Genomic DNA, 25,922 nt, shown 5'->3' on the forward strand with positions numbered 1-25,922 from the left:
CAGACCTGAATTATACAGAGCTCTGGCATTAGCAAGATCTGTTTGCATTGAAAAGTTTTAACGTAAAATGTAGAAATCTATCAACAGGATTCTTCACATGCCAATGTTCCAAGTGAGAGAGGGCTTATATATATTAATATATGGTATAGGGAATTTTGCTTTGAACTGTGAGTCCTCTTGTATGCATAGCATTAGCCTGGCATGCTTCCTCATATGCGTAGGATACTATTGCTCAAAACAAATGCAAAACTGCAGGAGTTGGTGTTCAAACAGGTGTATGCCATAGGATATCAATATTCCACATAGAAAGCCAAACTTGTGCATGTTTTGCAGAATTAACACAAATGTCTTGTGAAAGCACATAAACTTGATACTTAGAAGCTTTAGAATATTTGCTGCTTGGCTCACATAAGAAAAATTTAGTGTTCTACAAGTCTTCCTTTTTCACTTTGTCCAGCAGTTTGGCTTTTAGAAAACTGTTTTTCCTTTAGTATTATCAGCATTTGTATGCATATGTAAATATAGTATTAAGTGTAAAAACTCACCACAACTACTGACAAGATCCTCAGCAACATGTTGCTTTAGAGTCTAAGTCCCGTTACTGTAGCTTAAATTTTGTTTCTGAAACATCTGATCTGTTGCTCTGTAGCACAGATTTAACATCTCTTTGATGTAATATATTGATTAAAAGTGTATTTGATGTCCAGTGACCAGATGTATTCACTGTTTGTCTTGTCAGTAGGTGTTAAAATTCGAAAAGGTTCATGCTACTTAACTTGCCTGAAAAAATGCTTCCAGTTTTTTGCTAAAAGCTGCTTCTTCTACCTTCCTTGCTCTTTCTCTTTTGCTGTCTGGGTAAAGTTTTGGGGCTACAAGCAGCAGCCAGAGCCGGTAACGCCCTCACATATATTCTCATGCATGGACTCCTTGTCACTGTTCGTGCTAAATATGTGCATTTGCTCTTGAGCTGTCTTTTCTTTTTTGCCTTAAGTCAAATCTGTTTATAATAATGTTATGTGTTTCATACAGTAATGTTTCTTCAAACTTACTTAAAACAGGTTAAATTGGATAGAGATATCCAAGCTCTGCACTCTCAGAAAACATTCTGTACTTCTGCCCATGCTTTGCATAAGCACTGATGATTTCAGGATCTCCTTTTGCATGTCTGATTCGGGAATGCTATATACCAAGAACTCCACTGGGGTGTTTGCAGGCAGACTCTGTAAGAAATGCCTCTTTTAGTGTCTGTAGTGGTGGGTAAGATGCTATTCAAACTTCAACAACAATAAATACGAAATGATTCAAAAGGAACGCAGTTTTATCCAAATCTCCCTTTTCTGTATTTATAAAACTATGTGGTTGAGTAATGGGATTATATGAGAATTCTCCCTGATTCCAGCAATGACTTCACTTAGCACACCTCAACTTATTAGACTTAGTGTATTAGACTTTTTATTATATAATGTAAGCAATTAATTTATCAGGTTTAATAGACTGTGCTGAGATATTTTTCATCTTTGGAAAATCCTATTTAATGCCCTTTCTTGTTTTTCTTGAACACTTTCTTAGCCTGACTTCCTATGGGAAAAAACCTTACATGATTTGCGTTCACGTTTCTTAAGAGGTGGGAATAGGGTTACCTCTACCCTTTGTCTTCTCAAATAACTTTCAAATTGTTAAGGAGTAGAGGTATCGGAGATAATGGTGGTTGGGTAGAGGGGAGATCCTAGCAGTGCTGTGGCTAAGGGAAAGGCTTTTTAGACAGCTGGGAATCTGGAGAGGAAAGATGTTCACGTGTGCTCCATCCTCAGGAGGAACTTCCGTGAAGGCTCCCACCCTAACCAGTGGTAGTCGGTCATAAGGTGCAAACCTGTAGGAAGCTGAACTTCGTTACTCCCTTGTGCAATGGGTGGGAATGAGGTTTGTCTTGCAAGCGCTAGTTAGCTCTTTTGGGCTAATACAGAAATTAATCAGTAGAATATACTCGCCAATTCTGAAGAAAGGCAACTGTTACAGGCTTATTACAGTAGTAGGGAAAGAAATGATTTCACATGAAGCATTTGCAAACCCTGCTGTCCTTGTCAATGTGGTTCTTTTATGAAAATCATTTTGTGATATAAACTGTGGACTTGCATTTTTGTAAGTTTGCCTCTAAAGTACAATGCCCTTATGCATCTTTTTTTCTGGATTGTTAGGAATATTTGAATTTCATTGTTTTCTCTCCCTGCATACCTGGAGCCTAAAAAAAAAAAATTACAAAATCTTCTGTCACAACCCTGACTCTTGTGTATTGCCTAGAAACAGAGCTGGATTGTTATTAATAGATGATATCAGCAGCCTTACAAAACAGAAGAACTGGTGAAAAATTGGGCCTGAAAAGGCCTAATTCTATGAGTATTCCCATTAATTAGAAAAGTAAGGGTGGAAGAGGTTGGTTTTCTCAAATATTAAGCTGCAGGTATTAGCAAGGGGCCGACCTTCCAGGTTGTTGTTGATTGAAACATTGCTTCTGCTTGCAGTGGAAGGTCAGACTTTGCTTGGGTGCTGGGCATTTCCCACAACCTGTGGCCATGTGCATCTGTTTTTAAATTTATTTTCTTTTAATGTTTTCTGCAGCACTGTACTTTATGTGCTTTCAGCTCATTCTGCTTGTACGAATCAAAGCTTAAGGCTTTATGTGTTTTTGGAGATACTGCTAAGAACTCATCTGCAGAGAATGTTGGCTGTGTTTTTTTTTTTTTTTATAAAGGAAAATATAACTGACTTTGTTTTTGTTTTGCTTTTAAATAGGCATCAGAGTTAGGTCAGACATTAAATGAAAATGTTCTCAAACCTGCACAGGAAAAGGTAACTTTGGAACTAGTAAATTACTTACAGAACATGATTATGATGCCTTGGGGAGTGATTATTTCCTCCCATCATAACTGTCCAGTATGTCAATGCATCCTTCTGTTTTTATATACTAACATAGTAGCAAAGGAGAAACATCAAATAATTCAGTATTAATATGGTAGCAAAGAAATGTGAATGGGGCATATTTTCTCCCACCAATCTTTCCCATGTCTTCAAGAGTCTTACCTGTTACACTCTTTCTCCATTAGATACTCTTTCACAGATATCGTCCTTTCAGTAATGGAAGAGTGGACAGGATGAAAATACACCTTAAATGGTTAGAGAAATCAGTCATAAGCAAACTTTTTTTATTAGTAATATCTTTGAGTATTACATTCAAAGTGTTTCCCCCATCTGCCTGCCAGCACTCTCTTAATTCAGCTCAGCCTCTTTAAGCCCCATTAGATCATCTGCTGCCACATGAGGGGCAGTAGAACTTGGAGCAATAGTCTATGTTTAAGGTGAATAGGGACAATTTATTAATACAAATAATATGTTCTTGTAACCTTTATTTAGTATTCTTTTAAAATCTTATGGTAGTCCGTTAATATCAAGGTTTTCATGCAGTCATAAGCAAAGTATGCTCTAAAGCAACCTTCTGATTAGTCATTCTAACTGCTGTATTATTTCTAGGAAACTGAAATAGTCTGAAGTAGTTTTTTTTTTTTTTGCTTCCTTTTACAATTGTCCGTGACCACAAACATGTAGCTAATGGCACTTTCAACAGCACTGCATGGAAAGCACACGTTATATTAATCTGGATAAATACTGGTCAGTGGTTGGCATATAAAAAAGCAAAGCAGTTGGTCCTCCTAAGCGACTAATCATAGCTGATTTTACCTATTTTAGTCAAAGATTCTCCACAGTGTCAAATGTTGCCTTCCTGTTTCATATGTTTAAATATATATATGCACACACACACATACTGTTACATCTTACCCATTTGGCATGGATTTGTTCTGTGCTTCTGGAATTTTGGATTGACTCCAAGATTTTGATGCCTTTTCTGAGAATGCGGTAATCTAATTACCTACATATCTTTTCCAAATACATTGTTTTTGATAAAGCAGACTAATTTTGTTTTCATGAGAGAAGCAATGCCATCACTTTGGGATATGGATTAATTTTCAATTTGAAAAGTATGGTTTAAGCACATCAGAAAATAATTTCTTTCGCATTACCTTTGTTAATTCAGCTTTCTTTACGTAGCATTTCAAATCACAGGAGAAAAGTCTAATTGGTTTCCTATTCCCTAGAGTTATCCACAGTTTATTTTAGAGTGCTTAGATATGTTATTTTTAGGGTGCATTTCCTTGAGCTGACTTATATTTTGTAGGACTATTTAATGAGAAATGTTGCACTCTGCTTCAAAAAAAAAAAAAGGGGTTATTTCCCTTAGGATGCTATGCTGTTAGTTCGAAATGAGCATTACGTTCTGAAGTATGTATTCAGTGATGGCCTGGCACGTGATTATAAAGTCCTTTGCTTTGGAGTGGCTGTAACTTATTAGTTGGTGAAGGACACCAAATTTCAAAGCCCTTTTAATATTTACGTAAGCATGTATAAAAGATAATAAGATAGATCTGGTAAGTTTTTAATTTTGCTGCTTTTAACCTCCCCAAAACAGTGGGGGGTTTTTTGTTGGTTTTTTTTTTTTTTTTTTAGTAAAATATATTCTTTATAAAAGTCAAGTTTACAGTGTTTTTTTTTTTTTTTAATCTCGTGTCTTTGGTTTTAATGCGTAGTGTTAATGTGATGATACCTTCCACAAACTCTGTGTATTTCAGTAGAAAATTCCCATGAACATCAAAGTACTGAGGTTCACCCCATTAGAGATCAATGGACTATATGGATTTTGTTTTGTTAACCTTGTTACTTTGAATTAAATATATTTTGATTCACTTTGGGTTTTTTACTTTTTGTTTTTAGCTCTTACCATAAGTAAGCTTGTTTTAAGATGTCACACTATTTTGTTTTATGATTAATTACTAATACTTTGATTCACGTAGGTGAAAGAGGGGAAAATTTTTGAAGAGGTCACCGTGGGGGTATCACAGTTGGCCAGCAAGGTATGAAGTGGCCTGCCTGCCTTTGAGGAGGCCAAATAGCAAGCCAGTCTCCATATTCTTATCAAGTGCTTTCAGTGAAAGAAAACCCCAAAGCAACTTTAGTCTCTGCTTGTGTTGAATACAGAGAAGTTTTGACAACGGAGTTTTCAATGCGCAGTACTTGTGCTGCGGTCTTGAAAAACTCTGTACAGATATGCTGTAATTTTCACGATGGCTACTGAGGGCCTGATGTAAAGTTGTAAGAGAGTCAATGTCCCAAACACACAAGGGAAATGTCTGCTAGAGAATATGGAGACAGCTTGCGTTACATTTGTGCTGTTAAACTTACTAATGTTTTGCACCTTTTTTTCTTTGTTCTCCTTTTGCTATCCTTGCTTGGTAATGTGGTAAGTGCTCTCTACAATTGCTAAGTACAGAGTACTGCAGAATCTAATGCCTGTTTTGATAACTTCTATGGTATTACATAGGAGGGTCTGTCTTTCTAGCACAGCAAAAGTCAACACTGGAAGCCATATCATGTATCAGCTTAGTGTCTTAAAGGGAATATTTGAATAAAGTAAGTTCTAATGATATCTTTTTTGCTTAAAGCCTGGCAACTTTAAGTCTGAGTTCTGGGACTCATCTTTAGTATCTGTGACTTAGAATAGTGACTTCCATTGATGTCACTTCAGAATTCATGTTTCTAGTACAACACCAATCTAACATATCCCCAAAGGATTCCTCTAGCAGTCATAATTATTCTAGAGCTTAGGTTTTGGCCTGTTACATGAGCACTGAAATAAAACTAGTGAAAATGGGTGGAAGTAGTTTTGTAAGACAGTAGAAGTATAAATACTAATCACGTACATTGTAATACTCCTTGGTAACATCAAAACACCAATACTATCATTAATTTAAAACTTGCTTAACATGGACCCTAAGGTCTTGAAAATTATTATACTCTAATAATTTAAAAGATCTAGACAAGCTTCCTAATTTGAGTTTTTCATGTTAGTGTACTTCAAGTTTTTTTGCTTACAAAAACATCCTTGAGCAGTTTCTCCTCATGTGCCTCATATATACAGCTCAGTGACTGAGGCCTCTAACTTTTACATTTGACAGTGCATCCACATAAAACTTGTTAGGAAGCACATGACAGTGCAAGTTAGCTTTCAAACTAGTGAAAGGATACTTTAGTGTGTGGAACTGGAGCTTATTTGATTTCTGAGCGCCTGCTACTTGTGTACTGAAGTGGGTGCATCAAACTGAAACAAGTTCTAAAAATTTAGACATACTGGCTTCTGTTTCTGCTGACTCTGTCCCACTTTTATAGTAGCGCATAGTAGCTGGGAAATACTACTATTATGAGTTGCTAATATTTTTACAACATGCAATTTATGTAAGGAGTCGTTCCAGCGTTTTTGTCAAGAAAGCTTAGGACAGAATTCAGAGCTGTTACTGACAACAGTAGGTGAAAAAGCTGAACTTGACCTACTTTTACATCTTCCAGCAGCATGATGCTGTCAAATGTATTTTCTTTACATCAACCCTGTAACTCCTCATCAAAAATATTAATACCTGGTGAGTGAAATTTTTTGATGAAATATGTTATCTTCATTTGAACAAGTGGAGGAATGTGTTGTGTTTTTTGCTATTTGGCCTGTTAGAGCAGATGTTGGTTCTGTCTAGATAAATGGAGTGTCCTTTTTCTCTAGGTTCAGGGAGTTGGAAGTAAGGGATGGCGAGACGTCACCACTTTCTTTTCTGGCAAACCAGATGATAATTCTGAAAGGTACATATATATTTTTTTGTTATTGTCTTCTGTGTCCCTTTAAACACATAGTTTCATCTCCTGTACATTCTCTGTAATATAGTAGTAGCAGGTAGTTTTTAAATATGAAGAAATGATTCTGTCTCTAGGGAAAACTTTGCTAGTAGTCCTTCTATATGTAATACAGGGGCACAGAAAGCTCAGTTCAGTATAACTGTTTATGCCAGTTGTTAAACCAAGAGCAAATACTACACTGCACCTAGGTTTTAAATTCATGCCAAATGCCCCCACCTCTTAATATTTTAGAATGTGACCAAAATCTGTGAATTGGAGTATATGCCATTCTGAGCAATACCTCTAGTTTTTCTGCCTTTATCCTCAGTTTTTGTTTGAGCAAAGGACAGCAGCATTATCATTTTCTCTGTTTATAGTCATTTATGTCATAACTGATTTTTTTCCCCCCCTCCCTTTTTCTCTTTTCCCCATGAAAGACCGGCTGAGGGAGACAGCTACCAGAACAGTGGAGGGGAGGGCTACCAGAACAATGCTGTAGATCAAAGCTTCTGGGAGACCTTTGGCAACTCAAACCCACCAAAAGCTCATAAATCTCCAAGCAGTGAGAGCTGGACGTACGTGGACAATTCCACAGAGAAGAAGAGCTCCGATAGCTGGGACGTATGGGGTTCAGGAACAGTCTCCAACAACAAGAACAGTAACAGCGACAGCTGGGAAAATTGGGAGACCAACTGGGAAAATGCAGGAGGGGAGAACAAGACCAAAAAACCTCCTAAGGCAACAAAAAAGGCATCTTCAGCTGATGATGGGTGGGATAACCAGAACTGGTAGAACTCTGTTAACCCTGTTTTGCACAGCTAGGGAAGGGAGGCTATGCTGGCTGATTGAGGGGAGACAGTTTCACACACAATTGGATTATCTTGGTTGACCTTACTGATCTGTTACTTTTGTGCTTCCTTCCCATTCATTCTCCTTTCTTCTATCCAAGTTTAGGAAAAAAATTAGTGTCTGAATCTTGTTATTACATAAAGATGGCTCTCCCATTTTTAAGGATAATGATAAATATAATCTCCTTGCACTATTGAAGCTGAGTACAGTAACTTTCTTAACAGGGATGTTCACAGGAAGAAAAAGTGCAAGCACGTTTTCATGGCACAACCTTGCATGTGTAGTTTTATAGGTCTTCATCCAGTCTTCATATAATTTGAGATGACCTGAAGTGTTTAATGCAAACAAAGGAGAGGGTGTATCTTAAAAAGATAACCATTAAATAAGCAAATTGCAGTTGCATAGTTCTGTTCAAATGCCTTATGGATTGCTGGGACCACATTAAGTCTGGCAATTTAAAATGGTCTTTAAGATACTTTTTATTGGAGATGTGTTTTTAAACTTTGAGGTGTGAAGACTTTTAAAACTTTTCTCCCCTTAGAATTAATAAAGAATCTAGAGCTAGATAGCTACTTGTATAAACTTGTTTTGACAGTGTGAGCTATCAAGGATATTTAGAATGGCTCTGCTTGTCCTTCTTACTCATTTGGTTAAGAGTTTACACAGTGCAGCTTTCCTACACACGTAATGCTAAGCTGTGATATTCTCCTTCCTTTTCTGTACTCCTCCCCCAATTCGAGTATTAGTAGAGTCTGTCTTTTCTCTGTCTGATTTTCTTCCTTCTACCCTTCTATTTCATCTATTCTGATAAAAGTTACCTCTTTCTTTTCTGCTGCTTATGGCCTTTTGGACAGTTATTTGGCAACTTGGCAGTGAAACAAACTTATTAAAAAAATACAGTTAGATAAAATAGGTGGAAAATATGAGAACATTGAGGAGCAAGGCTGGCAGCAAGCCCCTTTCCAGATGAGCAGATGTCTGGATTTAATAGTCAAACTTAAATTAAGCAGATGTTTTCCAAATTAATCATTAATTTTCAAACTGTATCTTTGTTTCTATTGTCTTTCTCCAGATTTTCTTCCTGGATCTTGTTAAAGGAAACATTCTTTTGGAAACTTTAGAAACTTCTTGTCAGCATTAAGGAATGGAATAGGAAATTCAGTTATGTCATGGTTTTGACCCCACAAGCTGATTTGCATGACACACAAACCATAACTTTTGTAGAAAAATTGGGACTCCCTCCTTGATCAACAAAGCTGTCTTATGTATGCCTGCTAGTTGTGTTTTTGGGGGTGGGTTATGAGCTGATTATTTTCAGCTGTATTTGAAAACTGTAAATCATGATGTCTTTACATAGTCTACTTTGGTACCAGTATGGAGTTCTTTACTGTGGACACTGTAAATCTTAGAACATGTCCAAAAAACCTTTTATTTAAATGAGTTAACTGTTCAAGCAAATGATCAACACCAGTCGTCAAAGTTATCTCAAATAATACTTCATTTCTTTTTCTCTTCACGGAGGTTTTCAAGTTTATAGTAATAGTCAAAAGTCAAGAGGCCATGAAATTGTATTCAGCAGCCAAAAAAGAAAGGGAAGGGGAAGGGGGAGGTAAATTATGAATTACATAGTTTTTAAAGCAGCGGTTTTTAAAGACTTAATGTCTAAGTAAGAGCAGCTCTATCTATATCCCTGAATTCTGATCTTGCAGACCCACTGCTGTATTTCTATTCATATGATCTTTCAGATGGTCAAAAAATAATCTAGCCTTCTCTATCCCTCTCCAGCAAAAGTTGGGATTTTTTTTTTCTTTTTGCTTCTCCTGATAAAAAGGTTTGAGTCTAGTGCAGCTGCAGGAGCCAGGACTGTTCGTGACCCAAGCAGCAGTCTAGGCTGAGCCATGCCAGTTGTGCGAAGCATCCTTGCTGATGTGATGAGCCTGTGGAAGAGGCAAAGGCAGGAGAGATCCAAGTTTTCAAGCCTGCTTGTGGTACTGTTGGAAAAGAGGTTTACAGCCTGACTATAAAACAAGGATTTTGTTCTATGTTTTCTTCTGTTCCAGATATACCTTTGTCATAGCTTAACTGCATGTCAAACATGTAACTTTGTATTTTTATGCCTACACTTCTGTTGCCTTATTCTTGTCGTTTGTCTGCTGCCCAGTACGAAACTGTAACGCGTGTACTCTGAAGGCCGTGCTGTGTAATTTATGTGAACTGGCACCGCCAAGTCCTTGACCGACGGTTAATCTTTGTGAAGTGTTGCGGTAGTGGTGACAGCCTCCTGCGTCTGACTGGGCGCAGTGTCTGACTGCCGATGCCTGTCTGAGGTGATGTGAAGCTGATTCAGCTTCCTGTGTACAAATTTATTAGTTTCTCTTTCATAAACCTCCTGCAATAGCAATAGTAGAAGGATAAGCTTTATTTCAATGCAGTCAGTCAACAATACTGTGACGTGTATGCATACATTCTCCTCAGTTGCGTGTTTTGCCTAGGAGAAAACTGGTTTACTTGTATATCACTTGCAGCTACGAATGGCATAAGCCATTTGTTTGTTTGTCGGGTGCTTTTTTTTTTGGTTTTGTTTTATTTTTTGAAACTTTATGTTCTAAATTAAACAGCCAGAGTCCTACTCAGGCAAAAGTTTTGGAATATTGATTTTTTTTTTTTCTTCCAGTGGAGTAGAGGGTGACAGAAAAGTTGCCTTCTCTACGTACTGCTGTAGAGATACAGAGCTAGGCTACGACTCCCCGTACAGAAAGGTGTTAGTGGAAGATACTAAAAGACAATATAAAGAGCTGGCAGAAACTAAAGCTACAGTGACAAAGCTAACGTGCTGACTGGTCTGTTTGACAGGCGAATCAACGTTTTTGACTTGTTTGAATCTGAATAATTTGCCATGTCTTCCAGAGGAGATGATGAAATGATGGCATTTTCTGTTGCAAAGCCTCTGTTTTGATTTTACTTTTTCAAAGAGTAGATGGCTAGGAAGTTTTCTGCTTTGGAAAGCGGTTTAGTAAAATGTATACAATTGAGTTGGATGTGTGGAGGGAGTGTTTGGGAGTCAGAATTTTCATTACGAACTGGACTTTCTTAACACCCCCCCCCTTTCTTTTTTTGACTCAGTTGTGAGTATTGTAAACAAAGGCACTGATTATAGCTTGGTAGAGCTGATGCTGCCTCCCTAAAGATACGGCTTGGTGGTGAATTTGAGTCAGCATCTGGACAGGCAAGGCTCTGGTGTCCCTATACTTCACTTGCTTGGAGGATGAATAGGGCTCCACTTTCCATTCAATCCTGCACCTTTTATTAACACTGTGAAAGGTCATACGAGCAGATTGTTGGGAGAGAGGGCTGTAGGTAAAATGACACCTGGAGCAATTGGATATTGCAACATTTATTTCAAATTTCCTAGTGTTTCAAACTTTGTTTTATTCCTTTGTATGGCTTCAACTTTGGAAGATACAGAGCAGCTGGATTCCTGCCAATAGTCTGAAATCAGAGAAGCTTCAAGACATTCAAATTAAGTGCCACTTGCAAAGGACAGAAAATCTTGGTGAGTGTTCCCAAGCCAGAAACTAAGTCTAATTCTAGGAGTTAGGGGTTATTTTAAAATGTTTAATTTTTGTCTTGAAGCCTGTTAATAATTATTACATTTCAAGAAGTGCTTGGCCAACTCTCCCTCGTGGCTGAGGTTTCAAGGATAATGCTGCTGCTTTTATTTTTTCAGTCCAAACTATGTAACATTCCATGGGTTCATAATGTATTTATCAATGTAATAATCTGTGCAATAATTTAACAAGTGTAGGTAAAACCTTTGTTGTTTATTCCAGGATACATTTAAAGATACAGTGGTCCTCTTTGAGAATAGCAGCCAACCATGGCATTTCAGTTTTCGCCTTGCTTTGACAATATTAAATTCTAGTAAGCTTGTCAAGGAGGCAGTTATTTAAACAGAAATCAAGAAACACTATAAGGCCCATTATTAGAGTTTTATTGTAATGTCTTAGAATGACCTCTTAAAGCCCCTTTTTAATTTTCATGCCAGTGGTCAGTGTGGAATACTGTATCTTTAATTTTCCTGATGTGTTTTATGTGAAATTCACAGGAATGGCAATTTTAGTGAATGCTATTCATTGTTCTGTAGAGTGGTACTGGACTTGAACTGCAGTGTCATCTTTTAAAAGAGCATTATAATAAAGCAAAGAGATATGGAGCAGAATTGTGTTTAGCCCTTTTTCAGGACACTTCAGTTAATTTTAAAAACACTAGGAAAAATCAATTTGCACCAGTCTAACTTGTCTAGAATGCGACAGTCTGACTTACATGGCCCTTTGGTTGGAGGGATGGCTGGAATTGGCTCCATTGGTTCAATGGAGCTGGTCTCTAAGGAATGAAGTAGCTTAGTTCTCAGTATAGTTGGATCATAGAGTAAAGTCAAGTGGGATACTTCATAATTAAGAAAGTAGGAAAGTATCACTACAGTATCAGTATGAAAATCGTCTTGTTGGAGGAGAGTGACTGACATATTGATCCTTAACATGAAGTTGCAGGGCAGGCAAACAGTATAAATGTATGTCCTGATGTGCTGGTGTCGTACACATTCTTCACGGGAGGTCAGGGGTTATGTTGTGAACTCTTCTCTGCCAGTGATGAAGGAGAAAGGAAGCTGCCAGTGTTAATGACAGAGCTGAGAGCAGGTATTTCATCTTTCCATTTCATAGTCTAACTTTAAATGCCAATTTAAGATTTATTTAAATTAGGAACAGTTTAAGACAATATTGGTTCTCCCCTTTATTTAAAGTGAACTATAAAATAGAAATTAAGGTAGTTGCACATAGATTTATGTACTACTGGATTTCATTAGTTTGTCTGCAAAAGCACTTATCACCATGAAAAAGCAAATTTTTTAAAGGATTTTTCCCATCCAAGAAGCTGAATTCCTTTGAGTACTTCACTTGGTGGTGATTCTTCATGATCAGATTCCAATTTCTTTAGCCAGTCTTGTGAGTACTTTAGATGATTCATCATTGCATTGACCTTTATGTAAGTTTAAAAATCTCTCTTACTATGTTATCGGTCAGCAGCATTGAACCTTGCTTGTCTTGTGCAAGTAACTGTATTGGTTTTCACACAGAAAAGTGGATGTTTGGGTAACTAAACTAGTATTATCCCACTGATGCTGTGTCTGTTCTTGCCATAACATCCTGTGGTAAGGTTTGCTGTGGGTATTGTATACAAAGCTTTTAGCAGGAATTACATCAAATAAACAGGATATGCTAGTTTTGGAGGGAGGTTTTTTGGGTCCTTTCTTCTGAAAGCATATGGAGACCAGGTACCTAGAAACATAGAAAATACCATGAAAAGCAATAATATATGTTTAGAGTTTCAAATTGAGCACAATCAGCAAAAGCTGATAGAGTGTGTAGACCAGAAAATATCATAGTCCCTGACATGAGGGAAAACGGATCATTATTACCGTTATGACGTCCATCTCACTTCTACTGGGTAACTTTTCTTTGTCCCTTCTCAACCATCTTCTTGTGCTGTGATCCCAGTTACATGAGCAAATTGATTTTCAAGCTGCTTTACCATTACCGTTACCATAGCTGTTTATATATGCTTTCATAGCAGACACAGGCTCAGAAGAAGGCTACTTGGGTCTCCTTGGGTTCACAGCCCATTCATTTTTAAGGAATCAAATGGTTATGCATTCTATGGTTTTTGAGAGCAGACAGTTAGGAAGCATCCTGGATGTGCTGAATTAGCGGCAAACTGCATTAGATGGCATGACTGCTCTCCTGAGACAAAGTCCCAAGCTACTAACTGTAAAGTTTGGGGTTCCTCTCTCATACACTGTAGCTATATCAGTAGTTTCATCAACATGAGTTCTTCCTTTTGAGATGTGCTTTTGGTTCTTCCCAGAGCTGGCTGACTTCCATATTTTCCCCAAACTGTGCTGGCTTAAACCAGTGCACAGATACCCCAGTACAATATAGGAATCTAGACAGGGTGAAGGCTCTTCTCTTCTCTGCTGCTTTGGCAAAGGATGGCTGGATGTGGCCATTGTGTGAAAACTGAAAGTCTTGAAAGGAAATTGAAATGGAGTAGGGTTGTCCTGTTTGGAAGCAGTAAAATCCACTGTTCCAAGACAAGCGCAGAAGAATCATTCATCATCCTTTAAGTCGCTAATCTGCAAGTAGGCCAAGACACGTTGCCTGGTCTGTTTTAGCTCCAGCTGTTGGTGCTCTGCCGGCAAGAAGCTGTATGTCGTCAGGAACACAGGAAAAGAATGGCCACCCTCCTTTCTTGAGCAATTAATTATTACTTCTTTTAAGCAAGATGAAGTTTTATCTTTTTTTTCGATCCTCAAATTGCGCTCTGCCTCCAGGCTCTGAATTTCACCAGTGCTGCCAGAATGGCCACATTTAAACTGTCCAGAAATGGAGGGGATGAAATAAATACCAAAGAGACCTCATCAGGAGAAGACTACTTGTGCTTGCAGTCACTGAGTGCAAGTGGGAGAGACTGATTCTCTCAGGCTGTGGTGATTACAAGGACTGTCAAGACTGCAGTTGTGTTGTGCCTCACCAGGACTGTGATTGCTGCTCAAGCAGGAAAATCCAGTGCTATCAGCTCTTCACAGTTTGTAAACCGGTCTTTGTCTTTCCCTTTAAGCTCTGCCAAACCGTATTCCCTCTGGGAGGCTGTTCAGCTTTTTTGAGGTTGTTGAATTTTATAATAGATAAATTGGTTCCTGTCAGGAAACACAGAAAGACTGGAGTGTGTCTTTCTGAAAAAAAATATTTCGTCCGCTACTGATTGAAGTGCTACTGCTTAGTATCTGCAGTTCTTCGCTGGACTGCTCAAATTGTCTTAAATATAACAGTGTTTAACCTTGACTATGTAGGGCAAGTATATAGTTTCTTCCTACTCTGCTGAGAAGTATGTTTAATATGTGTAAATAGATGTACCAGACCATATGAGGGATGTTGTGGTCAAGGTCAAACTTGGAATTATTTTTTCCTTACAGAAACCCTTCTGTGTTTGTTACTGTACGCAAGCCTGTTACACGCTAAAGCTCAAGAGTGAATTGCTGTTTTAACTCGTCTTTACAAATTTCTGTCGACTCCAGCAATCAGCTGTCACTTCTGTGGTGGACATCAGTACAATGCACTGGACTTGAATTGCAAATTAATCCACCTGGACAGGGCTTTCCATTAGCCCCCAGCTTTGACCTGACTTTCCTGTTGAAATTGGTGTGAGCTGAACCACAAGATTTGGTGGAAACAGAATCAGTTCAACAGGCAGTCATAAATATGATGATGTCTTAATACTCTGCATTGTTTGTATTTTCTCTGAGATGCTATCTAACCCTACTCAGACCAAGTCTAAATGATATGGCGGTTACAACACTGACACTACTCTTGATACCCTGTAGCCATAATCACCAAGCTTCGGTACAGCTATATTACATAAGCTGTTTATAGGTAATATGTGATTCAAGTAGGCCTGAAGCTTGACTCAAGTGCTTGTTCTTCCAAGTACAAAGAAATACCAAGATTACTTTAGAAAAGATGAAAAGTCTTGAAAGCAAAACAGTATTACAGTGAAATGTCTCCCCTTCCTTGGTAAATAGGTTTGTTTTAAGCAATTACTCTGTTTTAATTAAAACTGCCTTTTCTGCCTTGCGGAGATTGGGAGGTGGTAGTGGAGTTGGTTGGAAACGTTCCAGTAAAATGGTCTTGCTGTAGGAGACGTCTTATTAAAAAGGAAACTGTTCACAGGGATGTGCTAATTTCAATGATGATTCCCTCCCTGGAGTTTTAGGAGGGAGTTCTGAGAGCTCTCTTTCATGCTCGCTGACATGCCATGGGACATGGCCCAAGGTGATGTGGAAAATGTCCGCATTCAATCCCCTGCACTGCTGTTGCTCCACATTCTTCCTGTGTGCTCTCGCCTTTGTCCTGTACCCGAGTGCAGTCCATCCTATTTATTCACTGGATCAGAGGGTGTGCGATGCTGCTCCCCAGTGATCTCTTAAAGGACTGCTTCTACTAAAGATGCTTACATAGTTTATTTTGCAAGTTGACTGTATAGTCTACATACATACAGCACTTACCATTCAACTTGGGCTCCCAGGTGTTCCTGCGGTGTGGATAATAGAGAGAACCTGAACCAAAAACCTCTGGCAAGTCCCTTAAACTTGTCCATATCAAGGTGTGTTTCTAAGCTGGTCACAGAACTTCCGTATGGAGCACAAACACATCAAAAAAGTGAAATACTTTTTGTGTAGCCTAGACTGCTAGCAATATCCAAACTAGTTAACTGCTGCAAAATAGACTCTTTCCACATCTGTTAAAAGCATGTCTTCTCCATGATGCTGTTTATGCAGAGCTTTTTTCACCTGTAGAAGACCACATACACTCTGGGCCCTGCTTTGTGATGCAGTTCAGAGGCTCATCTGCCTTTCATCGTTCGTGAGCAATCTCTTTCCAGAATCCTCAAGGGATCAGAGGTGAAACCGGTCCGCTATGCTTGGCCACCACTGTCAGAGGAATGGGAGATGAAGGAAGAAAACTGAAGGTGATGTGTTAAGGTGAAGTGTGTCTGAATATCGGTGCAACTGGGGAATAATCATGCTGTGAATAGCCTCCTCGTGACACCAGCTCAGAACCAGTAAATTTTCTCTGGGCCATTTCCCATTTGCATTTGTAATCTTAACACTAGCTAGGCTCTTCGGAGTGTGTTCCTTGGGCTGAGACATCTACTCCAGATCAGACCTAGTACATACCCTCTTATTTTGCACAGGTTGAAATAAAGGAATGGGGCAATGTATAAACAGTCATAGAAGATGCCCCTTTTGGGAGCTTGTAGTCAGAGTTAACATTGCTGGTTTAATAGTCTCACTTCTCCATCCTTCCTCTAGAGGGGATTATTTTACTATATATAGCTGTTGAAGGAAACCAGCTTAAAGGAAGGTTCGAATAGCTGGATGCAGGGTTAGAAACTTACTTCTGCTTGTGTATCTGCTTATCTACAGTACCATCCCGTCCTCTGCTTTTGACTTTCATGCTGTCTTAAGCCTGCTTGATGTGAATTCCTCATCCCCAACCAACATGCATACCCCTTTGGTTTTACTTCTTACGTTGTGATTTTGGCTCTCTTGTCTCCCTGGCTGAATGCTGGATAAAGCCAGTTTAAAGTTCAGGCTGTAACAAGTATCTAGGCTGTTACATTAACCCCTGTTAACATAGCAGGTCCTTTGCTGTTAAACCAATGTAACAGCTCTTTTTCATGACAAGGAAGCAGTAGACTTCTGTGGCAGAGAACCAGGGACAGGGCTCTCCTCTCCATTGCTTCTGACAGAGGCCTGCCACAGCAGTAGCTAACAGTTCTTTTAAATGGGTTGTGATAGGATCACACTTAGCCTGCCAGGAGTGATTCCTTTGGCTGTCTTCAGTGAATGCTAATTGTAACATAATTAGCACATTCCCATTACAGCATGAGACTGAAGATGAGTCCAAAAAGCACAAGGCTTATTTTTCCCACTTCTTTTTGAGGTTTTGTTCTTTTCTGGGAGAAGTGCGGGTCTAGAGTCAGCCACTGTTTTGTGGCAATTACAGGAGAAGAAATCATGTGGGCAAGGCACTGCACTTGGAATTGGGACATGTTGCATTGAAGTCATGGGCTTGATCTGCCCTAGTGAGACCTTGAACAAAGCACCCCCTTTGCTGTGTCTTGCTTTCCCCCTTTCCACTCTGGTTGATCTGTTAATGCTCAGAGCAGGTGCTCTCTTGGCACTGTGTATTCTGTGCAGCATCTGACAGGAGCCTGACCTGAGTTAGGGTCTCTAGACCACGTTGGAGAGTGGTGAATGCAGATCTCCAACCCACTCTTCTATGGGAGGTTTCTATATCTAGGCTGTAGCGAGATGGCAGGCTCCTCTGACACCAAGTTGAAGACCGGTCCATTGCTCCGTGACTGCAGGAGACTGAGGCAGCCCTGTGTTTCTGGGGCTGTGGGTGGAAGTAGTGTGGATGAGAGAAGTGGACCTGAAGTTTGGAGCACAGAGGAAGCAGTGTCAACAATTTCTTGAGACCTGTCTGTCAAGTCAAGTTAATGAGACAGTGTTGGGATGGGGAGGGACCTGGGGGAGCAGAGTTGCATCTCCCAGCACCCCTACAGTAGAAACCAGGGAGCTCCTGTGTCCCCATCATAGTCGCCTACAACTCCTGACTTTGATCTTAAGAAACCTCACCCTTAGAATGAACTGAAGGAGTTAAACCCATCTGACCTGCTGTGAAATGTTACACCAGAGCACTGGTACTGGAGGCTGAAAGTCAAATTTTTAATGTTTCTCCTAGTAGATGACAAGGAATGGGGAAGCAAAGATGATGTAGGTGCTATGCCTTGTTGCATACAAGCTGTTTCTTTTGGCAAAGAAAACTTTAATTTATTATGAAGGTCATAGTATTTGGTGGGGTTTTCATTAAAGCTCCAGGTCCTGAAGCAATGTGACTGTGGGAGAATTTTGTTTTTCAGTGTAATTTTTTGCAAGGTAAAGTTCTATTCCTTATAATTCTGGAGACCTGTAACTGAGCTGTAATTGTTTAAAATTTTAAGGGAAACAAAAAGATCCCCTCATTCACTATTTTGAAGCCAGGCAGATTATTTTGACTTGCATGTGATTGCGTGGGGCTAGCAGTCCTTCGTTTATGTGGAGAGAAGCAATATATATTGCACTAACGCATCCAAATTTATTTTCTGGAACAAAATGAAGGACACTCAATGACATGAAAGCTCTGGGCTAGATTTATAACTGGCTAATGAGCAATTGTTGAATAACGTGCTCATTTTCTGCCAGTACTGTGTAATATATCTTCCCAAACTTCTCAGACCCTAATAGACCTGCTGTCCAGTCTCATTATCAGCTTCCAACACAGAAACAAAGTCTAGGCCAGATTCTGTACAGTGCAGCACAGTTCTCGCTGCTTCCTTGGTGCAGAGCCGCATTAAGGCTGGCTTTAATAGCTATGAGACTGTTCCCCTGAGCGTTGTTGGTTGAGAGGTCCTCATTCAAGATGCCTCTAGTATTGCTGATCTGCTATGTTAAATGCTTTTCCACTGTTGCTGAGTATGGAGGCATGCGCTGGGAGCTGGCCTCCAGCTTCCAGTATTTGTTGTTGTGGGGCAGACGTCAGTGAGTTAAACAGTGCATAGCCCCGGGAGTGGATTGTGAGCTTTATAGCCAAATATAAACTTCTTTCAGAAAGCAGCAGGGAGAGCCTGACTTCCAAACAATGCCCTGCTTTCTACTGCCCAGCCCTGCTGGCGGGACTCCAGGCCAGGTTAAACACACCTTGCTCAGGACAAAGAATTACCCCTAGGGAAAATGGTCTCTGGCCAGAACAGCTTGCTGCTAGCTGATGTGGGGCAGTCTCTTTCATGCTGAAGAGGAAGCCCAGACCTGACAAAATCGGGGATTTTATTGTGTCGATGTTGGCTGTGAACTGCTTTTTTGCTAAGCTGAATCAAAATCAGTTGTGGCGGTGGGTGGGGGAAGGGATGGCTGACTGCCAGCTGCTGGTATTGCATGTGCCAGCTTGGAACAGGGAAAAAGCTTGATCTCAGTATGCTGCCAGGCTCTCTGGCTCTGCATGGAATATCTCTGCAGTTCTCTGCCTGCCTGCTCTGCATGCAGACCTTGGCCTGCCATGTGGAGGACAAAGTTTAGGAAAAGGACTAAGGCAAACTTTGCACTCGTTGGCAAGGATGACTTTGACAGTTTGTGGTGTCCCCTGTGCTCATTTCTGATGTGCTGCTGCATAAAAGAAATACTTTACAAGCAGTTTTTTCCCTTTTGACAACTTGTACATTTATAATTTAAAAACAAGCTCATCTAATTCCCTCCTGTGCTTTCCTCAGCCCTGCTTGAAAAAAACAACCAGTGGGTGCTAAAACTCTGCTTGATGTTGTAACAATGTGGGGAGCTGAAAAACAAGAGATCTTGCTGTACCCAGAGGCCCCTCTATCTTTTCTGAACACTTAATGAGTCGAACTACTTTCTAATCTATTGAAACTGAAAAAATTCAGACACTTCAGTTCCTCTGGAGAGGAAACCTAGATGAAATGACTCTGTGGTGCTATATGCATATTCATTGTAGCCTTGGACTCCAAAACCATACTGTCTATGAATAGCACCTTTCATCTGTGGATCTAGCTGATAACTAATTAAATCTAATTAATCCCTGCACGTATGGAGAGTGGGGAAGACATATCCAGGGATCGCTTTTCCCAGCCCTGACATGCTGTCATCTCTGGGGTGAAGTTTAACAGCAGCTTGCTGGGTATGCACCCTCCAGTGCCGCATGTCAAAACTGTAAAGGACACTCCTGAGGTTAAATAAGAACTTTGTGCTGTGAGCATGGGGCATGTTTGGCTTTGATTTGGCATCCCTTTTCTCTTGAATTAATGAGATAACTTGGGGCTCCTTCCTTCCCCTTTCTCTTCCAAACGCCATGTGTAAAAAACATAAGATCATGACATTCAAACTGGTATGCTAACAGAGACCAAAAGTTCCTTCAGGTCTTGATCCTTTCTATTATGTGGCCAATAGTAGAGGCCAGGGAACGAGGATAAGAAACAGTGAGTAACCTCTTTGCTAACATATTCTTCCAGCTTCCAGCCATCAAGAATTGGGGATTTCCCAAAATGGAAGTAGCATCCGGATTATTGTGTTCAGCACCTAGACCTCTTCTCTGTGAATTTACCTAATCCATTTGTGAATCCATTTAGATTTTGACCCCTATATAATATAATATATATTGTGCGGTTTATCACCGCACAGTTCAATTTTATGCTGGTAAAGGGGGAAAGAAAACCTATAGTTTGTTTCAAGCCTGCTCACTCATTTTATGGACTCTGCCCTATTTCTTGTGTTGAGAGAATGCCTGCTTACATAGTCTCCTTTTCTGTAACAGGTGTGATTTTTATATCAGCCCTCAAATGACTCTTTCCTCTCCTGACAAGCTTTAGTCTATTTGTCTGTCCCCTGTCCATATGGATGTTTCATGTCTCTGATCATCCTCAGGATCTCTTGGGATGCTCTTTCTTGGGATGCAGTTGGGTCCCCTCATTTTTGGGGTGAAGAATCAGAACTGCACAGTACATTCAACCTCTGGAGGTGCGATGGATCACTGAAGAGGAGTCATGGTGGTTTCTGCTTTTCCTCTCAAGGGAAAACAAAAGCCAGGGGTCCTTCTTTAGCTATCCTCAGCAGTGGGAGACAGGCAGGACAGCTCCCTGAGTATGGTTTCGTGATCTTCAGTAGACCTGGACATCTCTAGCTTTGTTGGGAGCTGGGGCACTGTGCCTTCCCTCTGCTTACCAGACCAAGTACTCTCAGGGATTGATGAGGAGAGAGAGTATGTTTTAGTAGCTTCTCTTCCTTGTTTTTGTGGCTTAAGTAAGACCATTAATGTTTAGTTTAAAGGGTACATTTTACAAGGTTATTTATAGAAGCAATAAGCTTTTTTCCCCCCATGTTTTTCATGAACAAAGTTGGCAAGAGCTGCAATCCTTTATATTGTTACTGTAACAGCAAAATATTCACTCTCAGCCTTGGAGCTTCACTTGAAATAGTCTTTCATTTTAATTTGTTTTTCAGGAAGGCATTTATAATCTGATGAATAAAACACCAGCAGTTTCTCCCTAGTTGAAGTGAAGAATATCAGACCCAAGAGGAAAGCAAAGGGGGAACCCTGGTCCCTTCTGCACCTCCACACTGAGAGGACACGATTATGGTACAGATCAGGGCAATGGGATAAATGAGAACTAACCTGGGAGTTTAACAAGATGGCAGGCGAGTCCTCTCAGTCCTTTGTGCTTGTGATGACGTGGTATTAACCTTACACCTTTTTGGTCTGTGCTATTGTTTCTACCATCAAAAGCACCCCAGCGTGCACAGTGAATGTGGGAAAGCCAACTGGCTACAGGTGCTATTGCTGGGCAAGCTGCAAACCGGCTAAGGGCTAGGAGAAAAGATGGGGACTGTGATGGCTCCGCAGGTTGGATGGCCTGGGGGCTGAAAGATGAGAGCTGAGCTTAAGCTTTGATGTCGTGAGGTTGAATACAGGCTTAGCTGAGCAACATGCTGTCTCCTGTGCAGGCAAGGTGTGGGGAACTGGCTCCGCTGCTGTGACGAGAGGGAACGATGGGATGGGCAATTCTGAGGGAGCTTTCCACATCAACAGGCAATCACACCCCAGCGTCATGTTATGAACGAAGGACGTTCCAGCGCTGGGCAGTGGCAAGCCATGCCCTGCCCTAAGAGCACTTTAAAGGCTCTTTCCTTGAGATTAGAATAGACACATCAGCATCAGCAATGCTGAAGTGGATCCCTTCAGGAGACAGCCTGAGAGCTGCCCTAAGGCTGTGGAAGGGACTGTCAGCTGAGCCTGCCTATGTGCACAAGGGGAGCCTGTTTTCCTAGGTTGATGATGTGGCATGATCAGCAGGACAGAGCCAGGACGCTCTGTGAGGTGCCTGGATAGAAGAAGCCTTGTTGATACAGTCTATCGCTGCAGTTCTTTGCACAGCCAGACTGCAGCAGCTGTTTGACTTGGACAGGAGCCCTGTGACTGCCTGAGATTTGTTCAGCCTGCTAGCTGCACTTCTACTGCTCCTTCATGACCAAAGAGGGCCACCAGAGGTGCTGGCTGGAAGAAGAACATGCTGCAGGGGTTCCTTTACCCTGTGTCAGCTGTTCCTTCTTGCTGTGCTTCCATCTCTGCATGTACAGAAATGTTTTCTTCTGCCTTCTTCCCCTGTGCTCTGAATATGCTGGGCGCTGGGTCATTTGGAGATGGATGATGCCTATCAGTGTCTTTCCATGTGCACTCCCCAAATGTTTGCACAGGAGTAATCAGTGTCAAATGCCTGTTTGCCCCAGGAAGGTAGTGGTACCCTCTGGAGGAAGGGCTCTGCTTACACCCCAAACAGTGGAAAGTGCATAGGCATGGTGGAATAATTTTTTTTGCAAATCCATGAGAGCTTGACGTAGGGCTTTTTATGGGGGATAGAACCTAGAGGATATCTTCTGAAGTCAACAGAATCAGCAGCCATCCAAGCAGGGCAGAAGAGAGTGTGACCGGGCCCTCAGTCTTCTGCCAGGGAGCATGGGGAGCTGGTGTTGGGAAGGCAGCTTTCCAAAAGGAAGGTCAAGCAGTGCCTGCACCCCTCAGCAAAGTAATTCTGCAAACTTTGCCCTGAGGAAAAAGCTGCATGAAATGTACTTCTTATAAAGGTGTGCCTTGGCACCTACAGAGCAGCAGGCTTGCAAGAGTTAAGTCTCTCCTGGCGTGATATGAAAATCCCCATCTGGCTTGGCAAGAATTAGCAATGTCCATCAGTGACCTTATCCACAGCTAGGTGTTACTGGGCCCTGCATCCCAACCAAAACTCCTAAGGGCTTACAAGGGGCCTATCTTCCTCTCTGAAATCTTTTCATCATCCAAGTTTTAGGAATCAAAGAGGCCAGCTATTGCCATCTTAAATCTCGCTTCTTATGACTTGGTGACGAAAGGAGAGTGTTTCAATGATTTTTTGGTGGGACAGAGGTCAGGAAAGGTAAGGAAGACATTAGGGGAGTAGACAGCCCAGGTCAGCTCAGCCGTGACAGGAGGCAGTCTGTAAAAGCTGTTCCTCCTCTGTTCACATGCCATCTGATAACCACAGACGGTGAGTAGTAATTTAAGACACTGAGCTCTTTTGAGAGTGCCAAGAACATGTGGTTCCACATGCCAGCTCACTGCTCTTTCAGTGCAGAAGGCACACAGCTCTCCCTTTGATTTCAGATCTTGGCCCTCACTGCAGCATATAAGGCTTCTTGAAATGCTAACCTGAACTTGTTTGATTTAGCAGTATTATGGTATAGGGGGAATATAAGCCTGGAAGGATTTGCTTGTGTGAGTACAGCCCCCTGCCGTCAAGGACACTGTGTCACAGAATGTCTCTTGCAAACAGATCAGGCTCTGTTTTAAAACCAGCTGGGCTGTGTGCTTCTGCGAGCGCTGCAGAGGATCGCGCCAGAGCCTCCTGATTCTTGGGTGGTCAGCAACCTCCTTTCCAGGCTCATTTTTTTCAGGCCCATTGGTCTTGTGTTAGCATGTTCCTTAACTTACATTTCTTCTCCCCCTGGAGTCTGTATCCTTCAGGTATTTTAAAGAGGAATTAGATGGCCTTTTACTGATAGTGAAAGTGAGATAGAACAGTTGCTGGACCCTGCCCAGTAGGCAGAGCTGGGAATACAGCCTGCCTCTGCTCAGTGCTCTACCCACTACCAGGGAGCCTGAAGACAGAGTTACTATTCTGCCTAACAGACTGACAACCCACTCTCATTTATGTTAAAATTCCTTTGTACAGTGCTTTGGCATTACCATTGTCAGACCAATGTAAGACAGTTTTAGGGTAAATAAACTCCTTGTTTCCTTTAATAACTAACAGGGATTTCTGCTAGCCCAGGAAACAATACAGCAAATTGTGTTACTAACAGAAGACTTTGAAACCACAGGAGGAAAGGAAGGTGGTTTGAGGCCAGATGCAGATTCCCTTGTTCAGCTGGGATATTCCTAACTGCATAGACAGCTCACTCCCTCCACATGTTAGATTTTTGTAGAAAGGTGTTACTTAGCAGGACAGAGAGTATCAAAATCTGGGCTTTAGTGAAGCAAAGCTATGCAGCTCTGAGACATGACGAAATATATTTCAACTGAAGCCAGATTCCCAGAGAGGATTAGACCTCACTGAATAACTGCTATGGGGGGGACCTAGACTCATGTCTGAGTGGTTTCTCAGTGCCCCTCCTCAGACTATCCTCCCTTGCTTGCTTGTCTGTCACTGAGGCATAAAATAATGAGAGATCGTTTATTGATAAAGTCATAGCTTTTGTTTATTAATAAAATGGGAATTTTCTGGGTTCACCTTAATAGTTCAGTAGCCCCACAGGATGTAGCAAAGATCGTGCAAACTAACCAGTGTCCCTATTCTCTATTACTCTGAAGCAGTGGGTGCCACAGAGTAATCCTGGCTGGTGGCTGCTGGGGAGTTTTCAGCCATCTCTTCCACCAGGCACTGACCCAAAGTTGGCTCTAAGGCACTTGACAAGGGCAGAACAAAGGTGCTAAGAAGCAGCTTCCCTCGTTTGCCATCCCTTCTCCACTGTGATATGTCTCTGCTCTAATTCAGAGAATACTCCTCTTTTCCGTTTTCATCAGTCTTCAAACAGACTTGGGATACTGGCTAACTAGCTCCTGGCTGATGAACTGCTGCTAAAGCTGATCTGATTAAACACAGCATCTAGTTTACTGCTGCTTTATTGGGCTTCTAATTGAAGCAAAGAGCCTTCATAGCTGCTATGATTTCCTTCCCTTCCCTCAACCCCATCTTCTCTGTGTTCTCTTTGTTAGGGTTTTCTCCCCTCCTTTGCATCTCTGGGTTTTGATACTCTTTACTAGCCAGTATTTTTCACTCTGGATTTAACTAATAGGAATATAATTACATATGCATCCAATGGGAACAATAATTATTATTAACCAGCTCCATATCCCAGTTCCCCTGCCTATTCCATTACTGAACAGTATCACTTGCAGGTCAGCTGGCCTGCAGAAAACGTCTTGAATAATAGAAATGGCTGATGGTAGCTGAGGCAGGTATAGGTGCCTGGAGATAGATTTTAATGGCCAAAGCCAGTAGCATCATACAGGCAAACAGCTTGGCACCAGTAGAGTCCCAGATTCATCAGTGCCAGCTCTTGCTAATTAGGTCCTGATGTTGCATGTGTTTTGATTTCAGTGAGCACAAAATTAGTGGCAGTAAGTCTTCACAAGACCCAGATCCACAGCTGTATTTAAGCCTCTAACTCCTGTCTTAGGATACAACTCCTGTGGATTTCATGAGACTGCAGTAGAAGTTAGATAATTAGTGAAAAGTGCAAATGAAGGGAACTGCTAATCAATATTTGAATAATTGCATTATTTTTATTGTATGTGTGCTTCCTGTATCAGTGTGAACTCTAGTAAGTTCTGACTCTAGGCTTAGGTCATTTGAAGGGCTTAGGACTGAACTGAAGGTCTAAAGCTGGGCTGTTGAGTTTACTGCAGAACTAGACAGTGGAAAACCACATATCTGCTAACAGCTAAAGTTAGTAGGAGACTCGGATGGTGTGGTGTGGCCTTAAGATTCCCTCTGGAGTACTTGGAAGATATTTGGTGTATTCTGTGATTTAGTTTTTGTTATGCTAGACCTCTCTG

General features: G+C 40.9%; 1 protein-coding gene across 5 annotated transcripts in view; it reads left to right on the forward strand.

Moving 5' to 3' along the window:
* The window catches only part of ARFGAP1 (ADP ribosylation factor GTPase activating protein 1), a 61,085-nt gene that overhangs the window by 13,358 nt on the left and 21,805 nt on the right, over window positions 1-25,922 (forward strand). For 2 of the 5 annotated variants that reach the window (XM_013940156.2, XM_067307480.1), the window contains exons 10-13: window positions 2,791-2,847; window positions 4,902-4,961; window positions 6,656-6,732; window positions 7,203-11,827. In XM_013940156.2, the coding sequence (XP_013795610.1) occupies window positions 2,791-2,847; window positions 4,902-4,961; window positions 6,656-6,732; window positions 7,203-7,557 (549 nt within the window). In that variant the 3' untranslated portion in view covers window positions 7,558-11,827. Of the gene's footprint in view, window positions 1-2,790; window positions 2,848-4,901; window positions 4,962-6,655; window positions 6,733-7,202; window positions 11,828-12,164; window positions 12,312-14,644; window positions 14,946-16,006; window positions 16,211-21,280; window positions 21,417-25,922 lie in introns of those variants that run through there. The other 3 variants (XR_010885973.1, XM_067307482.1, XM_067307481.1) reach the window with 3 other exon arrangements.

The sequence above is a fragment of the Apteryx mantelli genome, chromosome 18 (assembly GCF_036417845.1).
Source record: "Apteryx mantelli isolate bAptMan1 chromosome 18, bAptMan1.hap1, whole genome shotgun sequence".
Lineage (NCBI taxonomy): Eukaryota > Metazoa > Chordata > Aves > Apterygiformes > Apterygidae > Apteryx > Apteryx mantelli.